The following is a 20,015-nucleotide window of genomic DNA, read 5'->3' on the forward strand; positions in this document are numbered from 1 at the left end:
GGGGGCCATTGACTAATTACTCTAATGATCAGATATCTTAGCACATGGATAATGTACATGTGGGATGGGATTGGGGTGGGAATATTTATCATATGGAATAAGATTATTGGGAAAAAGGGGAGTATTTTTTATAGTATATAGGAATATTTGAATGTAAATACAAGTGATATGTGAAAATTGTTTTATTATGGGTAATTCACTTGTTGTAAGATTTTAAAAATGAATAAAGAATTAAAAAAAAAAAAAATGAAGACAGATACAGTTGACAACCCAGTTCTTATCATACCTGGATCATGGATCCTTCCTCTGGTTTACTGTTAGGACCAACTTGTCCCAGAGCCTGTAAAGGACTTCTTCTTTTCTTTGGCCTTTCTGTTAACCTACTGCAGATGAACAACATTTAAGATTTATATACTATAGAAAATTAAAAACAGGAACATAGAATATTTTCATTAAAAACTTTTTTTTAATCAAAAGTTTCTTTCTCTACCAGGATTTGGTAAAGAAATGTTAGTAGTATTATATAATTAGAAAATGGGTTACGTGCTTATTGGAGACCCATAAAAGCATACAGGATTTTGGAGCGCTGACAATCCCGCAGCGACATTTGCAAACAGGACAAATGCGTGCCACTGCTTCCGCTGTTCCCATTTGTGCTCTGAGGGGGTGTGTGTGGGGGGAACCCCCCACTACACTTAGAAGTGCTTGCGCTCCCATTGGTGGGGCTTGAGGGGTACACTGAAAACTCCTGTTCTCCTTCCCTTTTTCAGTGTTCAATAGTTTTCAGTGTAGTGTGGGGGGGGGAACTCCCCACAGCCATTTCCTAATGGCTATCTGCATGGGACAGGAGCGTAGGAAGATCGCTACTGCCCCAAAAACCAGCTAGACCACCAGGTAAGGCCAGGATGCCGGTGGAAGGCGGAAGGGAGGCGGGGTGGGTCAGAGCCGGATATTTGCGGTTTTTCACCATTCGCGGTCCGGCTCTGCCCGTATCCCCCGCGAATAAGGAGGGAGAAGTGTATTTTATAATTATTCCATTTTTATGAGAAGCTAATTATGTAGTACAGAAATATAATCCTGGTATTCCTGATAGAACAAGTATGTTAAAGCAACATTACAGCACAGTCAACTACTCTGAAATGTTTCCATAAATATGAAAGGCTTTTATATAAGAGGGTACAGCTGCTAAAAGTTAAATATTTTAATATATTTTATCTCTATTACAAAACTATTTTTCTTCTGATTTATAGCCCATTCTAATAAGTATTCAGCTGGAGGCTGGGATGCCTACAGGAAGGGAAAAATGTTGGGTGAATATTACCCACATAAATATACCCATACTAAATCACAGCATTATACAGGTGGACCAAAGCACTTCTTCATTGCTGACTGGCAATAATGAAAGGCTGCATCACGACAGTGCATTATCAATGCAACAAGGTTGCCTCTATCCTGTACTAACCTAGTACTGGTGAGCTGTGAACCAAAATTACTTGCAGTAAGGTTGCCACTGATAGTATTGATAAGTGGCATTGTCATATTGGTTGCTATTTGAAGGTCTTCCTTCATACCAGTTGAATCCTTCCCTGGATCCACGGAGAAAGTTATTTCAGGGCCAACAGAGTTATTGTCCTGAGATAATTCTAGAACAACCTGGGACTGGCTGGTAGTGAGCTCTAAAGGTTCATCTTCTTCAGACATTTTCATTTGTGATTTTCCTCCTTTCGTTTTAGGTTTCATTTCACATTTGTTGTCTTTGTTTTTCTTGTCTTTTTCAATTTCCTGGAAGAAACATATAATCAAAGTTATACAAATTCAAATACAAAATATTCCATAAACCAGATACTGACTTTTTTCATGCTTTGGAAAGCTATACCAGGGGCCCCCCCATATCTGCAATTTCAATTATCTTCAGTTTACTGCCTGAGTGCTGAGCACTCCCACCCATTCACCCACACTCTATCCCCACTGGTCCATACCCAAACCAGCATACCTCCAAAAAAAACTTCACTGGCTTCAAGCAGCATCTCTTGCCCGCTGCTCTCAATGGCCTGAGCTCCCTCCTTTTGAGATCACAGAACCAGGAAGTGGCATCAGAGGGAGGGAGTTCAGGCTGGAATGAACAGCAGCCCGATGCTACTCGCTGCTGGTGAAGGAGAAGGTATGCTGGGAAAAGGTTGTTGGCACAGTGGGGTAGAAGGCAGGTGGGTGGGAGTGCTCAGCGCTTGGGCAGTAAACTGCGATATAATAGCGTTCGCTATTATCAATGGCTTCACATATCTGTGGTAGGTCTTGGAACCTATTACCTGCGGATATGGGGACCCCCCCCTGTATTCCCTTGCCCCACCTTACATGTCAACATTATAAAGTTACTAGTATTTTAGCCCGTTACATTAACGGCTGCTAGAATATATGTCTGTCTGTCTTTATTTCTGTCTCTCTCTGTCCCGCTGTCTTTCTTTCTGTCTGTCTCTCTCCCTGGCCCCCTTTGTCTGTCTGTCTTTCTGTGTCTCTCCCTGTGTCTTTCTTCTTTTCTTTCTGTCTCCCTTCCTCCCGCTGGTGCTAGAATATATGTCTGTCTGTCTTTATTTCTGTCTTTCTCTCTGTCCCGCTGTCTTTCTTTCTGTCAGTCTCTCTCCCTGGCCCCCTTTGTCTGTCTGTCTTTCTGTGTCTCTCCCTGTCCCTGTGTCTTTCTTCTTTCTGTCTCCCTTCCTCCCACTGGTGCTAGAATATATGTCTGTCTTTCTTTCTGTTTCTCTCCCTACCCCTGTCTTTTTCTTTCTGTCTCTCTTCCTCCCGCTGTCTTTCTTTCTGTCTCTCTCCCTCCCTGGCCCCCTATGTCTGTCTGTCTTTCTGTCTCTCTCCCTGCCCCTGCCCCAGTGTCTTTCTTCCTATCTCCTTCCCTACTTCCCTGTGCAGCAGCCGCAGCATTCCCTCTCCCTCCATTTCCCTGTGCATCATCATTTTTCCCCTCAGTCTAGCTTCTCCTGCCCCTCCTACACTCACTACTTTAAACTTCGGTCCGGCCTGTAGGTCAGGGATTTCTCGGGCTGACCACCACCTGCTGCTGGTGGCTCTGTGTTCCATGCTCGCCCGCCACGGCCTGCAGCTGCTGACAGCCGCCGCGGCCTGCTGTCACCGACAGTCACCATGGCCTACAGCTGCTGCGGCCTGCAGCCGCCGCGGCCGACATCCGCCTTGGGGGGAAGAAAGATTCGCACGCATGCACACTCCTACCTGCGGTGCCCTACAACGCACGGAAAACGGGAGCACGCAGGTGGGAGTGCGCATACGCAGCTTAGGGTTTTATATATTAGATTAGATAATTGTGGGAGAGGTGGAGCTCAGTGGTCCATGAATACTAAAGGGTGAAGGAGCAGCTCTACTGACCTGAGGTGTTAGAGCAGATGGGATTTGAGGAAAATTTTATAAGATGGATACATCCCTAGTGCACAGTTATTGATTAACAGGGTAGTTACACAGGTGTTTGCTGTTAGAGCACAACTAGTTGGGTTGTCTGTGGTCCCCATTATTGTTCATCTTGACACTGGAATCTCTGTTCAAGAGTTCCCAATAGGGAGGAAGGAAGTGAAAATATTTATTTCAAGGAAGATATTATGTCATTTATTAATGTTCTTTGGGTAATCCCAGCAATCATACCACTCATCATGCAATGCAAAACCTTTGCAGGGCTGAAATTAAACTTTGACAACTCAGAAGTCAATATAGTCGCAATAAAAGAAACGCACTGAGATGAGGCTCACTCAATGATATGAATGAAAATACTTTGTTGAGTTGAGGTACCACGTTGAGTGAACATTTTGGCCATTCTCTTGTTCAACAACCCTTCGTAGAGTACCAATGACAGCACAAAAGTCAGCCCTGTAGTGGAGCGGATGTCCTCCACCACTCTTTATCATTGTCAAAAAGTCTGGAGAGAACTTTCAAGAACCTTTTCCGGCTGCACCCTAATAGATATTTTTTTATGAAGTGCAGGCCCTAAGTTTATATGTAGAAAAGAAAATATCACTGATCAGTTTTATTTTACAAGGACACTTTGTTCCTTCACACAATTATAAAGATAGCAAAAAATACTAAAGTCTAAAAATAAGATTATAGTTCTCACCCTTGGGAATTTTATGCTGCACTGTGATACATTTCCTTGAAATACTCTTTTGTCTTCTTTTCCACAGTCCAACTCTCTGTTTTCTCCAAGTTTTCCGTAAGTACTATTTTTCCTTTCTTGAAAGAATTTAGCCTGAAGTTCTTGCATAAACCTGGAAAAAATAATGCCTATATACCTTAATGCATATATCGTGTATTAATATTGTCAATCACATATATAGTACATTTCAGTTTTGTAATTATCATCTAGATAGAAATATTAATCATCTTAGCAATGCACAAGAAAATATATTAATAAGAGCTGCTATATACCGTCTTTGAAAATATATAACTAGTGCCAATTAGCATCAATTATTAGGTGTTAATTGCCTGATTAGTTTGTTGCACAATTAAGCTATGTGTGCAAATCAACGCTGTGCACAGATTTGCATGTGCAAATTTGGTCACACTATACAGAATCTGGCCCTTAGGGAACAATTTGCTAAAGTCGTGTTTGTGCATGTGACCATATATGTGCGTAAATAGCCCCTTATAAAATACTGACCAGTGCTTGACATGATGATATGTATTTTGCAAACAGGCATGTAAAAAGCAAAGTTTGGGAGGAACCTGGACAGAGAGCACATGTACACATATAGGGTTGGATTCTGCAAATGGCGCCGTTATTGGCAGCTTGCTACAAAATGGTCACCAATTGCGTGTCAATCACACAATTGAGAGGAAAAGGAAGATGAGAAGAAGAAAAAAATCATGGAAAATTCTGGTATAAAGTCCTTGTATAATACAGGTGAAGCATGTTAAGTCCTTTGGATAACACTAAAGGTGAAGAAACCAGACCTCAACCCCCCCCTTTTTCTCCTGCTCTAATAAATCAGTATATTAACAATGTAAAAGACATTTCATAATACAGTTGCCAGCTGGCATATACTGATTGGGAAATACCCTGCTGCTGAGCTAGCTGCTAGGCTAAGCGAAACTTATGAGAAACAAGACTTAACTCTGTTGCATGGCAATAGGGCTCACACCTGGCAGGATATTACAAAAAGATGAACACATCTCATGGTCAGAAAATAGAATTCTCAAGAATATCATTTAGCAAGATATGTCTTGTGATAACGAAGCAGGGATGGGGGTTGAGGCTCAGAATTGCTTATATGGTAAAAGAAAGGGGCATTTGCGGGAAAAGAATAGGCCTTACGGTAAACTGAACAGACGTATAACGTGACACAAATGTATAAGCCAATAAATGAATCTACTTATGTAATGACGTGTAAGGAAATAACCAATAAAGATGTATCATGTGATTTAGACCAACGTGGTGTTGACCACCAAGAAATGTATAAGAACAGGCCTCTAAGAGGAAGTAAGCAGAACAGACATCAGAGGATCCTCAGGCCTGAAGATCACATTCTGTTACTCTATATGCTGAATGATTTAGTCTTGTAAGCTGTTACTGATTTGCTAATAAATATACTTATTGATTGATACCAGTATATAGAGTGTGTGAGGTCTCTATCTCGAGGTAGGCCTAGACAGCGGCCTACTTCACAATGGAACTGTTTGGAGAATTGTGGCTACATGAAAGGTAGGCCGGAAATGCAAGCCAGAGTTTTAAAGGACTATATTTCCGGCACCTACCTTCCACGAGAATCACATCTACAGAGGCGTCTAAGGCCATTTCTGGGGTTAACCAAGCCTACAGTGGCTGTAAGCGACTTCAGGCACCTCTTTAGCTAGGACAAAGGTGCTGTTTTGGAGGCACCTAACAGCACCTCCATTTTGAGTTTTAACAATGTTTTGTTTTTTAATCAGCGCAGTCAGTTACTGTGACTGAACCAATTCAAATGATTAAGTTAGGGTACTTACCACCGCTTAACTAATGGCGCCGTTTTGAGAATTTGCTCCAGATTACAAAATATGCTAAGCTATTATGCGCAACCGTACAAATTATAGATAGGCATTTACAAGCGTTCTGGGGCAGTAGTAAATATCTGCACATGTAATGCAGACATTTACTTGGTCTTTATAAAACTGACATATAATACGAACCTGAATACACACTCATAGCAAGTGCCAACTTATAAAAGTACCCACATAGCTCTTTTATGTGAAATATTAGCATTTGATATACCGTCTTTAATGGGCACCAAAAAAGTGCAAGCTTTTAGTCCCCATATCTGATAAAATCCTTACTTGTCTTGGAATGCTTCCCTGGTAAAATAGTCATGCTGCTGCAGATCTGTGGCTGACACCCTATCAGAAGGATCGATTTGTAAGCAAGACTGTAAAACAAAACATACAAACTATTACCTTATTAGACCCATTAGCCAGGTCTGCCTGGCAGGCTACACAGGGGCACAGGAGATAAGATACTCTGATTAGAGAATGACATGGGGACAAATTTGTCCCTGTCCCCGCAGGAACTCAATTTCCCCATCCCGTCCCCGCGAGTTTTGTTCCTGTCCCCATCCCTGCCCCATTCCTGTAAGCTCTGCCTTAACCGCACAAGCCTCGAACACTTATGATTGCAAAGTGTTTGAGGCTTGTGCAGATGAGGACAGAGCTTAGGCATTGGTGGAATGAGGCATTATGACATCACAATCTGAGCTCTAGAATGTTGCTACTTAGGATTTTAAAGGGTTTGAGGCTTGTGCAGATGAGGACGGAGCTTAGGCATTGGTGGAATGAGGCATTATGACATCACAATCTCAGCTCTAGAATGTTGCTACTTAGGATTTTAAAGCGTTTGAGGACGGAGCTTAGGCATTGGTGGAATGAGGCATTATGACATCACAATCTGAGCTCTAAAATGTTGCTACTTAGGATTTTAAAGCATTTGAGGCTTGTGTAGATGAGAACACAGCTTGCAGGAATGAGGCAGGGACAGGAAAAGAACTCACGGGGACGGAACGGGAAAATGAGTTCCCTTGGGGATGGGGAAAAATTTGTCCCCGTGTCATTCTCTAACTCTTATCAATGCATAAGTGTACACTAAAGGCCTGATTCTCAAAACTTCACCCAAAGTTAGATGGCAGTAGATGCCCCACAGCTGCCTAACTTGTTTTAATTGGCGATAAACAGCGCTGTAATTGACCACGTCGTTTAAAACCAATTAAAAGTAATTTTTAAAAATGTAAGCGCCTGCAGGTGCCCACAAAGAACGCCATCCAAGTCTCGTCTATAGAAGCGCCACTGGTGCCTATGTCAAAAGTAGGCATGGTTTGCGCCAGAAGTGGACATAGGCACCTCTGTAGATGTGATTCTCATCACAGGTAGGAGCCATAAATATAGGCCTGGTCTATTTTCCAGCATCTATTTTTGACATGGCCACAATTCTGCAAATGGTGCCATAGTGTGATTGACATGCGAATGGTGCCGTTTCTGTAGGCGGCTGCCAATAATGGCGCCATTTGCAGAATCCATCCCTAACTGCTTATTAGACCTGGAGTTTTAAGCGAGTGAGCGAGCAGACAATTGTACTCATTTGTTGGGCCTTAAAAACAACCTCAGTTTAGGTTTAGAAATTGCACTTACACATGTAACACCCCATATGAAACTGCTCTTTGGAATGTGTTCTTTTGTAAAATAGCTCTTCCTACTGTATATATCAGCAAATATGCATAAGAATGTAGGAGTATTTGTGTATGTAACAAAAGGCTCTGGATTCTATAAGCCTTTTGTAAAATACACAGTACATTTTGAAAGGCCCAACTTGAAAATCCCTTTCCTGACCCAGATATCCTACGCAAAATGGAGCGTCAAAATCTTAGACAATCAAACTCTAAGGCTGGCAGCTAAAATATATGCTTGGAAGAGTCAATTGAAATAATCAGTCATACTGCATAGGTCAATTGGTCTTTTTCTACACTTCTATGTTGTTATTTTTGAAACATGAATTAAGCAGTTAAGCTCACCCAAAGTTGGGTGCTAGAATGACAAGTATTGAGCACAAATTCTATATTAGCAATTGTGTGCGAAATTCCATTATAGATTACTAACTTAAGACTGAAGTTACATGCCCAAATTGAGGAATGAGCATTTATGCGAGCTAAATGGCTGATAACTGAAAGCAATTAGGCATAAATGCCAGGCATGCCTCCTTGCAGTTGTGTGCTATGAAAACTACACACATTTTATAGAATACCAACTATGGGCAATTTTGTGCATAACTCCTAATTACATTACATTTGTGATTTCTATTCCGCCTGTGCCTTGCGGTTCTAAGCGGATTACAATTAAAAGAGATCAGGACATTACCGAGAGAATTACATTACAACGATTTAAGTAAATTACATGTTGTGGTATAGAAATACAAGTATAAGATATCTGGATTTATCGATAGAATAACTTGACAGGGTTCAAGTCGTTACAAGGTTCAGTGGGGAAAACAATATAGGCAACTGAAGAAAGGTACCTAACTTTGAAGGAATCAGTTAAGTGGATACCTAAGGGAGATGCTTATTTAGGAGAAGGTTAAATTGATACCTTTGGGAGATGCTTATTTAGGAGTCTGGATATTTTTGGGAAATGAGGTTCAAGGGGATGACTAGTGTGTTATTTGCTGGGGAGAGTGCATGTGCGATTGGGGAGGGGAATATTAAGTAAGGACGTGTTGTTTGAAAAGAAATGTTTTGATTTCTTTCCAAAACACTTTGATGTCTGTTGTTTTGATCATCAGTTTGGTGTACCACAACAGACATCCTGTAGGTGTGTATAAGATTTTTGTTACCAACATGCATCACCTTACATTTATCCACGTTAAACCTCATTTGCCATGTCGCAGCCCATTTCTCGAGCGTGATTATGTCACGTAGCATAGCCTTTGAATTTACTGTGCATTAATGTTTAAGTGCAAAAATTCACCACACTTTTGTAAAAGGGCCCCTATGTGGACAAAAAGAAATGGAAGCAGAATGGAATACATCTGCAAGATGGAAAATAGCCATTTTTTGTACATAAAATGAGAAGAGAACAGGGAAAAGACTATTTGTGTTTGAATTTCCACGCCTGTAATGAAAGATATTGCTGGGAGTGTCCCATGCACAGAATATAGTCATAAATTGAATATATTCAAAATATCAAGTATGTAAAACAAATCCAAGTGTTAACTATATTGAGTATATCATGTTTATATACCCTGTAGGAATTATATAAAACTAGTATTTTAGCCCGTTACATTAACGGGTGCTAGCAGCCCTTTTCGCTTACTTTTACCTCCTCCCTGTCCAGCAGCACCCCCCCCCATTCCCATTCCATGAACCACACCAGGTGTTTTCAAAACCGACTCCTGCTCGTGAAAACATCAGCAAACAGACCCAGAAACTATTTTGTGTTTTTTTTCCAGAGCAGTTCAAGGCTTGGCACAGAATTACAAATTTGATTGGATCTACAGTGCAGCAGACCCAGCACTTTCTTTACCCTACCCCCCTTTCCCTTCCTGCGTTCAGGCCTGCTATCTAGTTCCTTGGCACCCTCTCCCCTTCCCTTTCCACGGTCTCACAATTTTGAAAAACTCAACTTCCGCTGGTGCTGGAGTGGAGCTCGATGGCTAATTGCCTCGGAGGAGTTTTTCCGGAGTCTGAAGGTTGATTTTTAAGTTTTAAGGTGCCGTGGCGGCTCCTCTTACGATCGCCGCCTGCGTCGGAAGTCTTCTCCGACGCAGGTGCGGCTCGTGAAAGGAGCCGCTAAAAGTTCTGGAGTCTGCGACAGACTGAAGCATGATGAGGGGCAGAGGCCGGAGGCGGGCAAAGGAGGAGACTTACGTTTGAGGCTCGGGAGACGGCAGGAGTCCGCGTTCACTCCCTCTGTGACATGGTAAGGTGTAGGCTGTGTAGTAAGCGCGCATGCTCACTCTCACCGGCACATCCCGACAGATCAGATCTCAGGGAACACGCAGCGAGAGTGTGCATGCGCGCCTAGCATTTTATTATTATAGATGTGAATGAATAAACTGACACAATTCCATTCACTTACTTATGGTATAGCAATACTAGGGGGTAGAAACATTCAAATTTTACAGTACATAAAATTTAAATAGCTGAAAAAAATCCAGCAGGATTATGTTGTCTTTTTTTTAAACATAAAAAACCAAAAAGAGTTTAGGTTCTTACTTTGCAAATATCTTTTCTAGTAGATAGCTGTATCATTCTGGATGGATGGATAATATCACCATGCTCGCACGCCATACAGAAGGAATCCACTCCAGCTTTTGAAATCCTCTTCCTTCACTAGAGGGCCCTTTTGCCCCCTTCAGTTTGTTCCAAAACAAGCAATAACCCCATATATGAGGGATCTTCAAAAAGTTTCTGCACTTTTATTTTTATCTTAAAAGCAAATTACATCACTACCTGCAAGGTGAACCGGCTTGCCTGACTGACTAGTCACATCACTTTCTACGACACACCCTCTTACCACTTCTCCTGCCCCAACCATTTCCCGCAAAAATATGAAAAGTGTGGAAACTTTTTGAAGAACCCTTGTAGAAACATACGTGAAGAAATCGTACAAGGAAAACTCCCCAAAGTACAACTCTGTTCTGCTCTGAAATCATAACAAACATGTTAAACATTGCCAAAGAACAATCAAAACAGCGAAACAATCATGCCAAACACTTATGGAGCTCAAGTTTACCCCAATGTGTTACAGCAATAAATTATTCTTACTTACTGTGACCTGTGCTGGAAATGTGCTGCTGCCTGCCTCAGCTCCAAAGGTTGCTGGATCTAGTTGAAGAAATCATTGCCTCAAACAGACCGCTCCTCCAACGCTGAATCTTTGGGCTGCCAGTTGGACCCATGTCTGACTGAGCTTCGAACTCCCATGGACTTGCAGACAAGAAAGGGGGGAGGCAAAACACAACCGGCACCCTGCAGAACACCGTTGAGCCCCCTACGGGTGCCTGACAGCCTGCACTCAAGCCCAAGGGGAGGAGGAGTAATTGTTTTCTTTAGAAAAGAGCTGAGATTTAAACTAACTGCTGCAGATGTAACATCTGAGTTGGAATACGCTGTGTTGACTAACATGAATTTGTCCCTCTGTGTGATCTATAGTCCACCAGGAAAGCTGTTTGAGATGATCTTGAATCTCCCAGTAGACATGGAACAACTATGTATAATAGGAGATTTTAATATTCCTCTTACTCCAGATGGGGAAGGTAGAAGTCAACATTGTAATCTAATTGAGATGCTTGAGGCATGTTCACTTACACAAATAATTCATGAAGTGACTTACAATGGCAGACACATGTTATATCTGGTGCTTCTGCCATTAACGATGAAAGGGGATTTGCTTAGCAGTCCAGTAATTACACCCATGATATGGACAGATCATTATTTCATCAGTTTCTCCATTCAGTCAATTAAGATACATCATTCTAGTGATGGGGGAAATGGTGAGATACTTGTCCGACCAAAATTTGAAATTGAGACTCTGAGGGATAATTTTGTTGATGTCTTATCATAACTGAATTTGGACGAAGATATTGATAGTTTGACTAATGATTGGTATAATGCCCTTGAGACAACTTTAGAAAAGATCGCCAACAGAGGGATTGGCCTGTCCGCTGCCGACCTCAGTCTGCTTCTCCTCCACATAGGCAGTGTTGAAACCTCAATTAAGGGAACTCTGAGCACTGAAAATTGTCAAAACTTTGCAAAAAGAACTGAAAAAAAATAAATATACAGAGCAGGTCAGAAAGACTCCTTCTGGTTCTTGTGCATAAGGAAAAACTGAAGGGGGCAGAAGAGCCTTCTAGTGAAAGAGGAGGGATTCAAAAGCTGGACTGGATTCCTTATACATGGCTCATGAGCATGGGGATATTACCCATCCGTCCAAAATGACACACTTATTGCACTAGAATATCCGCTATGACATTTTGTGTCCTTTCCCATCTAAAATTAAAAATGAGTTAAAATATTTTTTCATTTCAGAAGGCTAAAGCTTTTCAAAACACAATATTTGTAAGATCTGGTAAATAATTCAATACAAAAACACACTGTAAAAAAATATTTATGTACATTGTAAAAATGTAGTGAGCACTAAAATGAAAAGCAGCATGTCTGGAAAAAAGTGAAATATAAATGAGAAAAGAACAAAATGACATAACAATACACAATTCAATTTTTTTCCTAGCATATTCCTAGAAAGCAACTGTAACTTAGATCTCTTTGAACATACATGTACTATATCCGCCAATAATGGGCTTAATCTGGGATACTTTTTCCTTGCATTTGTAGGGTGATGAACCTCCGGAAGAACCACCCCTGCAAAGACTGCATTGCTCTCAAAGAGCTCCTGGAGGCGTGGACTCAATTTATCTGAAAAGAAAGGAAGCCCTGATCATCTGATATAAGGCAACCAGGAGACAATTAACTTTAGAGCAACATTTTGCATGATATTTGTTTCCTTAATTCAATGTAAATCAGCATTCTTACTACTTAGCAGATAGATTTGTCCATAGAGGAGCCATGTAATTCTGAAAATGCATCTGTTACAAATCACAAGTTTAAATTTTCTACTTTTTGCACTCCTACCACCAGTCTAAGGGCTCCTTTTACCAAGCTGCGCTAGAGGATAAAGGAATTGAGGGGTACCGATAGGACTTAGGGATATTTGGAGCATTGAGATTGGTCAGACAATATCTGAGTCTCAATGGCCACGATTTTGGTCCTGGAGATTAAGATCTACAAAGTCAGCATCTATGAGTCAAACTTGGATGTTTTTGTTACATAGAGTTTTATGGACCCCTACGCGTTTACAAAAAATAGATAGTACTAGATCTAATAGATGCTGGCATTGTAGAGTAGAAGTTGGGACGTTAGATCACTTAATTTTTTATTGTCCCTGTGTAAATGCATTTTGGAAATTAATTTGGCCCCAAATTAATGAATTATTAGAAAATCCTGTAGGACTCTCATATGATACTATACTATTTGGTACAGCAATGAGAACTCAGAGTCCGATTACAGCAAACAATAACAAACTATTATTAATATTGACAGGGGTCGCCATGCAACAAATAACTCAAAATTGGAAGGATTATTCCAAATTAAACTATACATTTTGGTGGAATTCAGTCTGTCATATATACAAAATGGAAAAAACAATAGCATTACAACAGGGAAATATTCATAATTTTAAGAAAATTTGGGAACCATTGACCCGCTATTCCAATGATCAGATTTCATAGCACATTAGTAATAGTTATATTAGCGTGGGGAGGGGAATGTATATTATGTGGAAATAAGAAATGAAAAAAGGGGAGGGTTATATTTTATATGATAAGATGAATTATTTAGAATCATAATTTTTCATGTATTAATTTAAGCTTTATGTACAATTAAATTATTGTAAGAATGAAAAATTTATAAATAAAATATTTAAAAAAAAAAAAGAGGGGTACCGATAGGAGTAGAGGTAGGTTATAGGGATAGTCTGGGACCACTGCTCAGGCAATGGGCCTGATGGGCCGCCGCGGGAGTGGACCGCTGGGCAAGATGGACCTCTGGTCTGTCTCAGTGGAGGCAACTTCTTATGTTCTTATGTGCGGCATTGTAGCGCACGCTAAGCGCGCATTAAAACCGCTAGCATAGCTTAGTAAAAGGAGCCCTAAATATATACATAGTAGTATGGGAGTAATTTTTTTAAATACGTTTTTCAGCATGTAAAGCTACATGGCTACATATCTGCAAATAAAGTATGTGCACACATTTATGAGATCTGTATATATTGTTTCTTATACCCTGCAAATGTCAATAGGAAATCATTGCGGCTTATGTGTATTCTATAACAGTGTTCTTCAACCTTTTTACACCTATGGACCGGCAGAAATAAAAGAATTATTTTGTGGACCGGCATCGGTCCGCAGACCAGTGGTTGAAGAACACTGGGCTAAGTCGTGGGCCAGACCCTGCCCATCTCTACCCAATCTCCACCCCAGACCCTGCCCCCATAGTCCTAATTGTATTTTTTCCATTCATTTTTCATATATACACACAATATAATCTTATTAACAACGCATCGATCGCACTGCGGACCGGCAGTTGAAGAACACAGTTTTGGGCCTGATGCACATGCTGGCCCTGTGGACCGGCAGGAAATTTCTGTGGACCGGCACCGGTCCATGGACCGGTGGTTGAAGAACACTGTTCTATAACACCACTTCAGTTTTCTTCAGGGATCTCAGTGATACCACCCATTCCCTATGCAATCTTTATACTCGTTAAGGGTTTACACATTATATCTTCATCGATCCCTCCAATATTTAAATAATCTTCATTACAAAAACTTTTAAATAACAAATATCTCATAGGTTTAAATAAACTCAATGGAATTAAAAACTATTTGGTTGATTTAGCTTTGTTGAGTAGGGGACAATTCTAACACCTAGGATTACTACTCTATAACATATGCATTTACATGTAGAGTACATGCATAAATTTACAGGGCTGGATCTGAAAGCTTATTTTTGTAAAACAAGCCCCTTTTGAAATTTCTCACATAAGTGTCCTGCTATAAATTAAAGCCCTATATGATAAACAACAGAAATAAGAGGATTAAAGAGAAGACAGAAGGACATTAAAAACAGAACACTCTTGATAGCTGAAGTACTGCTTAAACAATATGGCCTGGTTTCTAAAAATGGACACCTTAAAAATGGCCGAAAACAAAATGGCCGAAAACAAAACCTAAAATTACCAAACTCCAATTCACAGAATTCCACAAAAATATTTGGTAAAAAAAAATAAATAATAATATATAGAAAGTGGAAAGGCCAAATTCTTTTAAAGAATACTAAAGAGAAAGACCTCAGTACTGGGGAACTGCACAAGATCAAAACCCAGCAGACAACTCATATTCTACTTGGGAATTGGAACCTAAATGAGTTTGCCCCATACATCATAATGTCTCCTCTGTATGAAAAGTGATGATTGCTAAAATTATTCACAAGCACTGGCATGAAGCTTTGTTTTTATTTGAAAAAGTTTGAGATGATTACGTCATTACGTCACAGGGGGTGCATTGCCTTCGCATTTTTCACTTGAAACATTTTTCACTTTACTTTTTACACTTAATTAGCATTACTTTGCACACAGAGGAGACATTATGCAGTTCCCCAGTAGTGAGGTCTTCCTCTTTAGTATATTTTTGTGGAATTCTGTGAATTGAAGTTTGGTAATTTTAGGTTTTGTTTTTGGCCATTTATAGAAACTGGGCCATATTGTTTAAGCAGTTTATAAAGTTCTCTCATTAACTTTAGGTCTACTATTTAGTTGATCAGAGTTAAACAAGGAATTCTGGCTGGCCAGCAATGGTTTTAACCATATCCTAGGAATACCCCCAGGGTAGCAGCTTTTCATCTGGCTAAATTTTGTATAGTCTACATTTTGCCTAGACAAAATTAGCCAGTCATTTGGGGTTTTTGTTTTTTTTTTTTTAATTCTTTATTCATTATTAAATTTTCATCAAGTGTACAAAAATTCATAATAAACACAATTAATTTAACCACTTGACCATCTTATCATTATGACCTATAAATGCAAATGTAACCCCCCCTCCCTCAAAGCCCATAATCATTATAAGATCATATACTTGAAATCCTCCCCCCACCCAATACTAAGTGGTGTATAATTAATAGAAAAATGGCATTTAATCATGACAAAAAGATATTAATGGCTCCCATATTTTAATAAAATTTTTATAATTTCCCTTCTGTACCGCTCATAATATGTAGAATTGAAACAGAAATGTTTGTCCAGCTTACTCCTGAAAGTAGCTGGACAAAACCTTTGAATATCAATCTGTTTGAACTACATAAAAATTTACTGAAATTTTTGTCTATAATTTATGCTATTCTAAATTGCTGTGCAATTCACATAAAATGACTTTTATGTCACAGGGGCAAATTGTCCAAATGAGTTAGTTTTACGTATACCATGACACCTATGAGGTTCATGTGATAGTTCATTAAGAAACCACCTTTCTTTCATAATGATTTTATGGCATATATATATGTATATATATATTAGTTCAATTACACCCACCTACTTTTGCCACAATTTTATGGAGTTGATCCAGATCAGAGCTGCCTGGTAGAAATGCTTTTCCAGTGGCCATTTCAATGGTCATGCAACCCAAAGCCCAGATGTCAACAGGCCTAACATTAATAAAACAACAGTGGTGAGCAATCCGGCTAAAACAAGACAACATGGGTACCACATGCATGGAAAGATTTAAAACAAGAAAAATCAGGACAATTCCTCAACAAGCATTAGCAGATGACATCTGAGACAATATTGAGCAACTCCATCAAAATAAATACTAGAATACTGGTAGACCTGCCTCGTGCCCAGCACAAAAAAACAGGAGGATTTAACAGTGCTCAGCATAAATGATGGAGAACTGGAAAGGCAGAGAAGTAAGATATTAAAAAATGGAAGGAATATGTACAAGAAAGGTATTATGGGAAGGAAATAAATAATAAGAACACATACTTTCCATATACGGGGTCTCCTAATAGCAGCTCTGGAGCTCTGTACCAGCGTGTTGCCACATAATCTGTATAAGTCTCACCAGGTTCTGCAAGTGTGCGAGCAAAGCCAAAATCACAAAGTTTAATAATTCCAGTCTGAGAGACTAAGATATTCTCTGGTTTGATATCACGATGTATAATCTGGAAATCACAAAATGCAAGTTCAATATCATAATCCTAGCCATTTTGGAGGGGATTTAATAAATTAACGCCTACGTGTTATAATTCGTAGTTAATGTGGGAAAGTACACTGGGCTCTATTCTATAAAGTAGCAACCATTAGAGCAATGAACTGTGGGCAGAGCATAGGCAGGCCATGGGCGAATCTCCAAGAGACACGTGTAACACAAGAAGATGTTATCCGTTATGTGCGTCACTTGGTGAGCCTATTTACACCTGCCAGTGACATGATATAAATAATTGTGCTTAAACTTGAGGCACGCCCATGTCAACTTCTGAATATAATCTTGATGCTCGGATGCAGTAATAGAATTGGTGCCCAGAGCAAGGCATCAACATATTTAAAAGGGAGAAACCAATTTATAGAATTGTCTTTTTTCTGTATACCTTAACATAGTTTTCCTTTAGAGCAGTAATTCCTAACCTTTTTTGTGTCAAGGACCCCTTTAAGAATCTGATGAAAGCTCTGGACCCCTTCCCCAGAAATAGTCATATAAACACAACTTTGCATGCAATGAATATAATGTACTTTATTTATGGAGATTTGATTGCTTCATACATATATGACATACACAAAGTATTATTAAACTATAAAATAAACAATCTAAAAAAAAAAGCACTTCTTTATGCAAAATGTAATGGCTGTATAGTGAATATAAATGTTAATTTTTATCTGATCCTCACGGACCCCCTGAAACCCATCCATGGACTCCCTAGGGGTCTACAGACCCCAGGTTAAGAACCCCTGCTTTAGAGGATCTTGACCACAGCTGAAGTATTGTGGAAAGGGAGGGGGGGTTATGGAAATTGACACAGTGCTGCAGAATGCACCAGTTAAAGCTTCAATATAAAAGTGTCCTTTTAACCCACTCCCATCATGCCTCACTAAAAGAGCACCTCCTTTCTTTTAATCTGCCAGGGTTTCAGAGCATTCTGAAGTCAATTCTAATCAAATCAACTAGTTTAAAGGGGCAATTTTATAAAGCTTTTAATGCATGCAAAGCTTGTTTTACATGTGGAAAGGGACTTTTCAAAAATTGCCTTACTGCATATACATGTAGGGCCTGAAATTCAAAATGATTTAAACAGCCAGAAGAAGCTCCTGGCCGTTTAAAATCACCTCTCTGGGGCTAACTGAGCATTTTCAGTGTCACTTAATCAAATGGGTGTCGCTGAAAATGCCTGATTAGCGCTCAAGCCAAAACTGGCTATTATGAGGGCATTCTGGGAGTGGAGTCAGCACTTAACCAGTTTAGATAACCACATAAAATAGGTCCACATAAAACACAATCCTATCTTTATGCATTTTTTTTTAAATTGCATGTTAAGTGCTGAATATTGCACTATTATCACTCCTCATTTATCATTTTTCACCATTTATCACTATTCTTACTTGACTCACCAACATTGATATTTCTGTCACTATTCGTCACCATTTTACACAATGCCTATATTGTCACTTCACCAACACTCAAATATAATTGACGCTTAGTCATTTTTCATATAACAGTTTTATTTACATACAACTTTACTTATGTAAACTTTTAGGAGCTCTGAGGAAGACGGTTTAGTCGTAACATATGTGGAGAGCACTGTGTTGCTTTCTAATGTTGGAATAAAATCCTGTATCGACAAACACCATTTTCTGCAGCCCTTCTTTGATTTTGAATATTGCACTTAACTAGTAACATTTTAGACACGCTCCCAAAAATTCAGTGCTGGAGCCCGGATATGGTCCGGCATTCAATTTCCAGGTATAACATCAGCAGCAGTCAGCATATGCTGATTACCGCCAGCTGAATACGGGCCAGCAATTAATAAGTATACAGAGAGAGTGTGCCTATGTTTATGCAATCTGTGCATATATGTTCCTAGGGGTGTAGTCTGGATGAGCAGAGGCAGAGGTGTAAGATATATGTGTTCAACATTTTAAAAAATACACACGTGCACACAGAGTACATGCATGCATTTACACTTCCCTTGCAGCAGGTGTAATTTTGTGAACAGGTATCCATTCCAAGTTAGGACTGGTTCTAGGAGCTTAGTTTATAAAAGACCACAATACAAAATAGGCATCTCTGGACTTTCCTCACATCAGAGCCATCCCAAGGGCTGTGTAAGGGAACAAGGGGCATAAAAATCACTTCCCGTGCCCTGTCTCCCTTGCAGTGGCCCTGGCACAGTGGATAGGACAGGAGTGCAAGGAGCCATGTCACACAGGGAATGATTCCATCATGCTTCTCACATACACATCTTTCTATAAAGGAAAAACAGCACATGCACTTTTGAAAATGACATGTATATGCATTGCTTTATTCTCCTTTATCTCTTTCTAGTACAATTAAAAATGTGTATTTTCTGAATCCTGCGCATGTTTCTCTGCTACTATGAGAAGGGTCATTTCAGTCAGGCCTCTTTACTTGGGTAAACGGCTTTGGAGATTGCCAACTTTGTAGCTGCACCAAAAACTGTTTTACAAGGCAGCCAGATTATTTGAAAGACATTACTTGGACTGGAGTAGTTTTCTCAGATTCTGTAAGGTACTTACATTGTTTCTGTGAAGATAATTAAGTCCTCGAATGATCTGAAAAAGGTATTTTTTAAGTCTTTTACTATCCAGCCCATTAGGTTGAAGCTCTAGTTCACGTAAGACTGTGTGATCAATAAATTCAAACACCAAAAATAATCTTTTCTTCCAAGTAAATACTTCAATCAAATTAACTAAGTTTTCATGTCGAAATTGCTGTGTAGAAAGAAAAATGATAAATACTACTAAATTACTTCTGCATACTTTGATATTAAGAGGGACAATGGCAAAATATCAAACTGTACGGCAATTGAATTTACTAGACAAATTACTAACCTGTGGTAAACTCAATATTGTAGGTTAGTACCTCCTGTGATAATTGAATAATACAACACATGAACAACCTCACAGACTAGACTGCTCCTGGAAGCCATCTTAAACAGGCCAAAGGTGATCAAATACTTACACCCACCCTGCCAAAGGTCCCCATCCCAGTAAGACTAATCCCCACACCCTACCCACAAACCTACTGGACCTATCATTAATGCTTAGGGAAGTAGGGAGTTATCCCCTGTCACTCCTACCACTTAGGCTGCTGGGCTCAAAATGGCATCAGTCTCATGGTACTGTACTACTGCTAGGAAACTAAGCAGC

The 20,015-nt window shown here is 39.7% G+C and overlaps 1 protein-coding gene across 6 annotated transcripts in view; it reads right to left on the reverse strand.

Annotated features, from left to right (window-relative positions):
- Positions 1 to 20,015, reverse strand: part of CDKL3 (cyclin dependent kinase like 3) — a 58,142-nt gene that overhangs the window by 22,522 nt on the left and 15,605 nt on the right. For 4 of the 6 annotated variants that reach the window (XM_033927789.1, XM_033927788.1, XM_033927790.1 and 1 more), the window contains exons 3-10: positions 19,383 to 19,577; positions 16,617 to 16,795; positions 16,167 to 16,279; positions 12,301 to 12,440; positions 6,319 to 6,407; positions 4,127 to 4,277; positions 1,463 to 1,782; positions 287 to 383 (exon numbers count right to left, since the gene is read on the reverse strand). In XM_033927789.1, the coding sequence (XP_033783680.1) occupies positions 287 to 383; positions 1,463 to 1,782; positions 4,127 to 4,277; positions 6,319 to 6,407; positions 12,301 to 12,440; positions 16,167 to 16,279; positions 16,617 to 16,795; positions 19,383 to 19,577 (1,284 nt within the window). The remainder of the gene's footprint in view (positions 1 to 286; positions 384 to 1,462; positions 1,783 to 4,126; positions 4,278 to 6,318; positions 6,408 to 12,300; positions 12,441 to 16,166; positions 16,280 to 16,616; positions 16,796 to 19,382; positions 19,578 to 20,015) is intronic. The other 2 variants (XM_033927791.1, XM_033927793.1) reach the window with 2 other exon arrangements.

This window comes from Geotrypetes seraphini, chromosome 18, assembly GCF_902459505.1.
Source record: "Geotrypetes seraphini chromosome 18, aGeoSer1.1, whole genome shotgun sequence".
Classification (NCBI taxonomy): domain Eukaryota; kingdom Metazoa; phylum Chordata; class Amphibia; order Gymnophiona; family Dermophiidae; genus Geotrypetes; species Geotrypetes seraphini.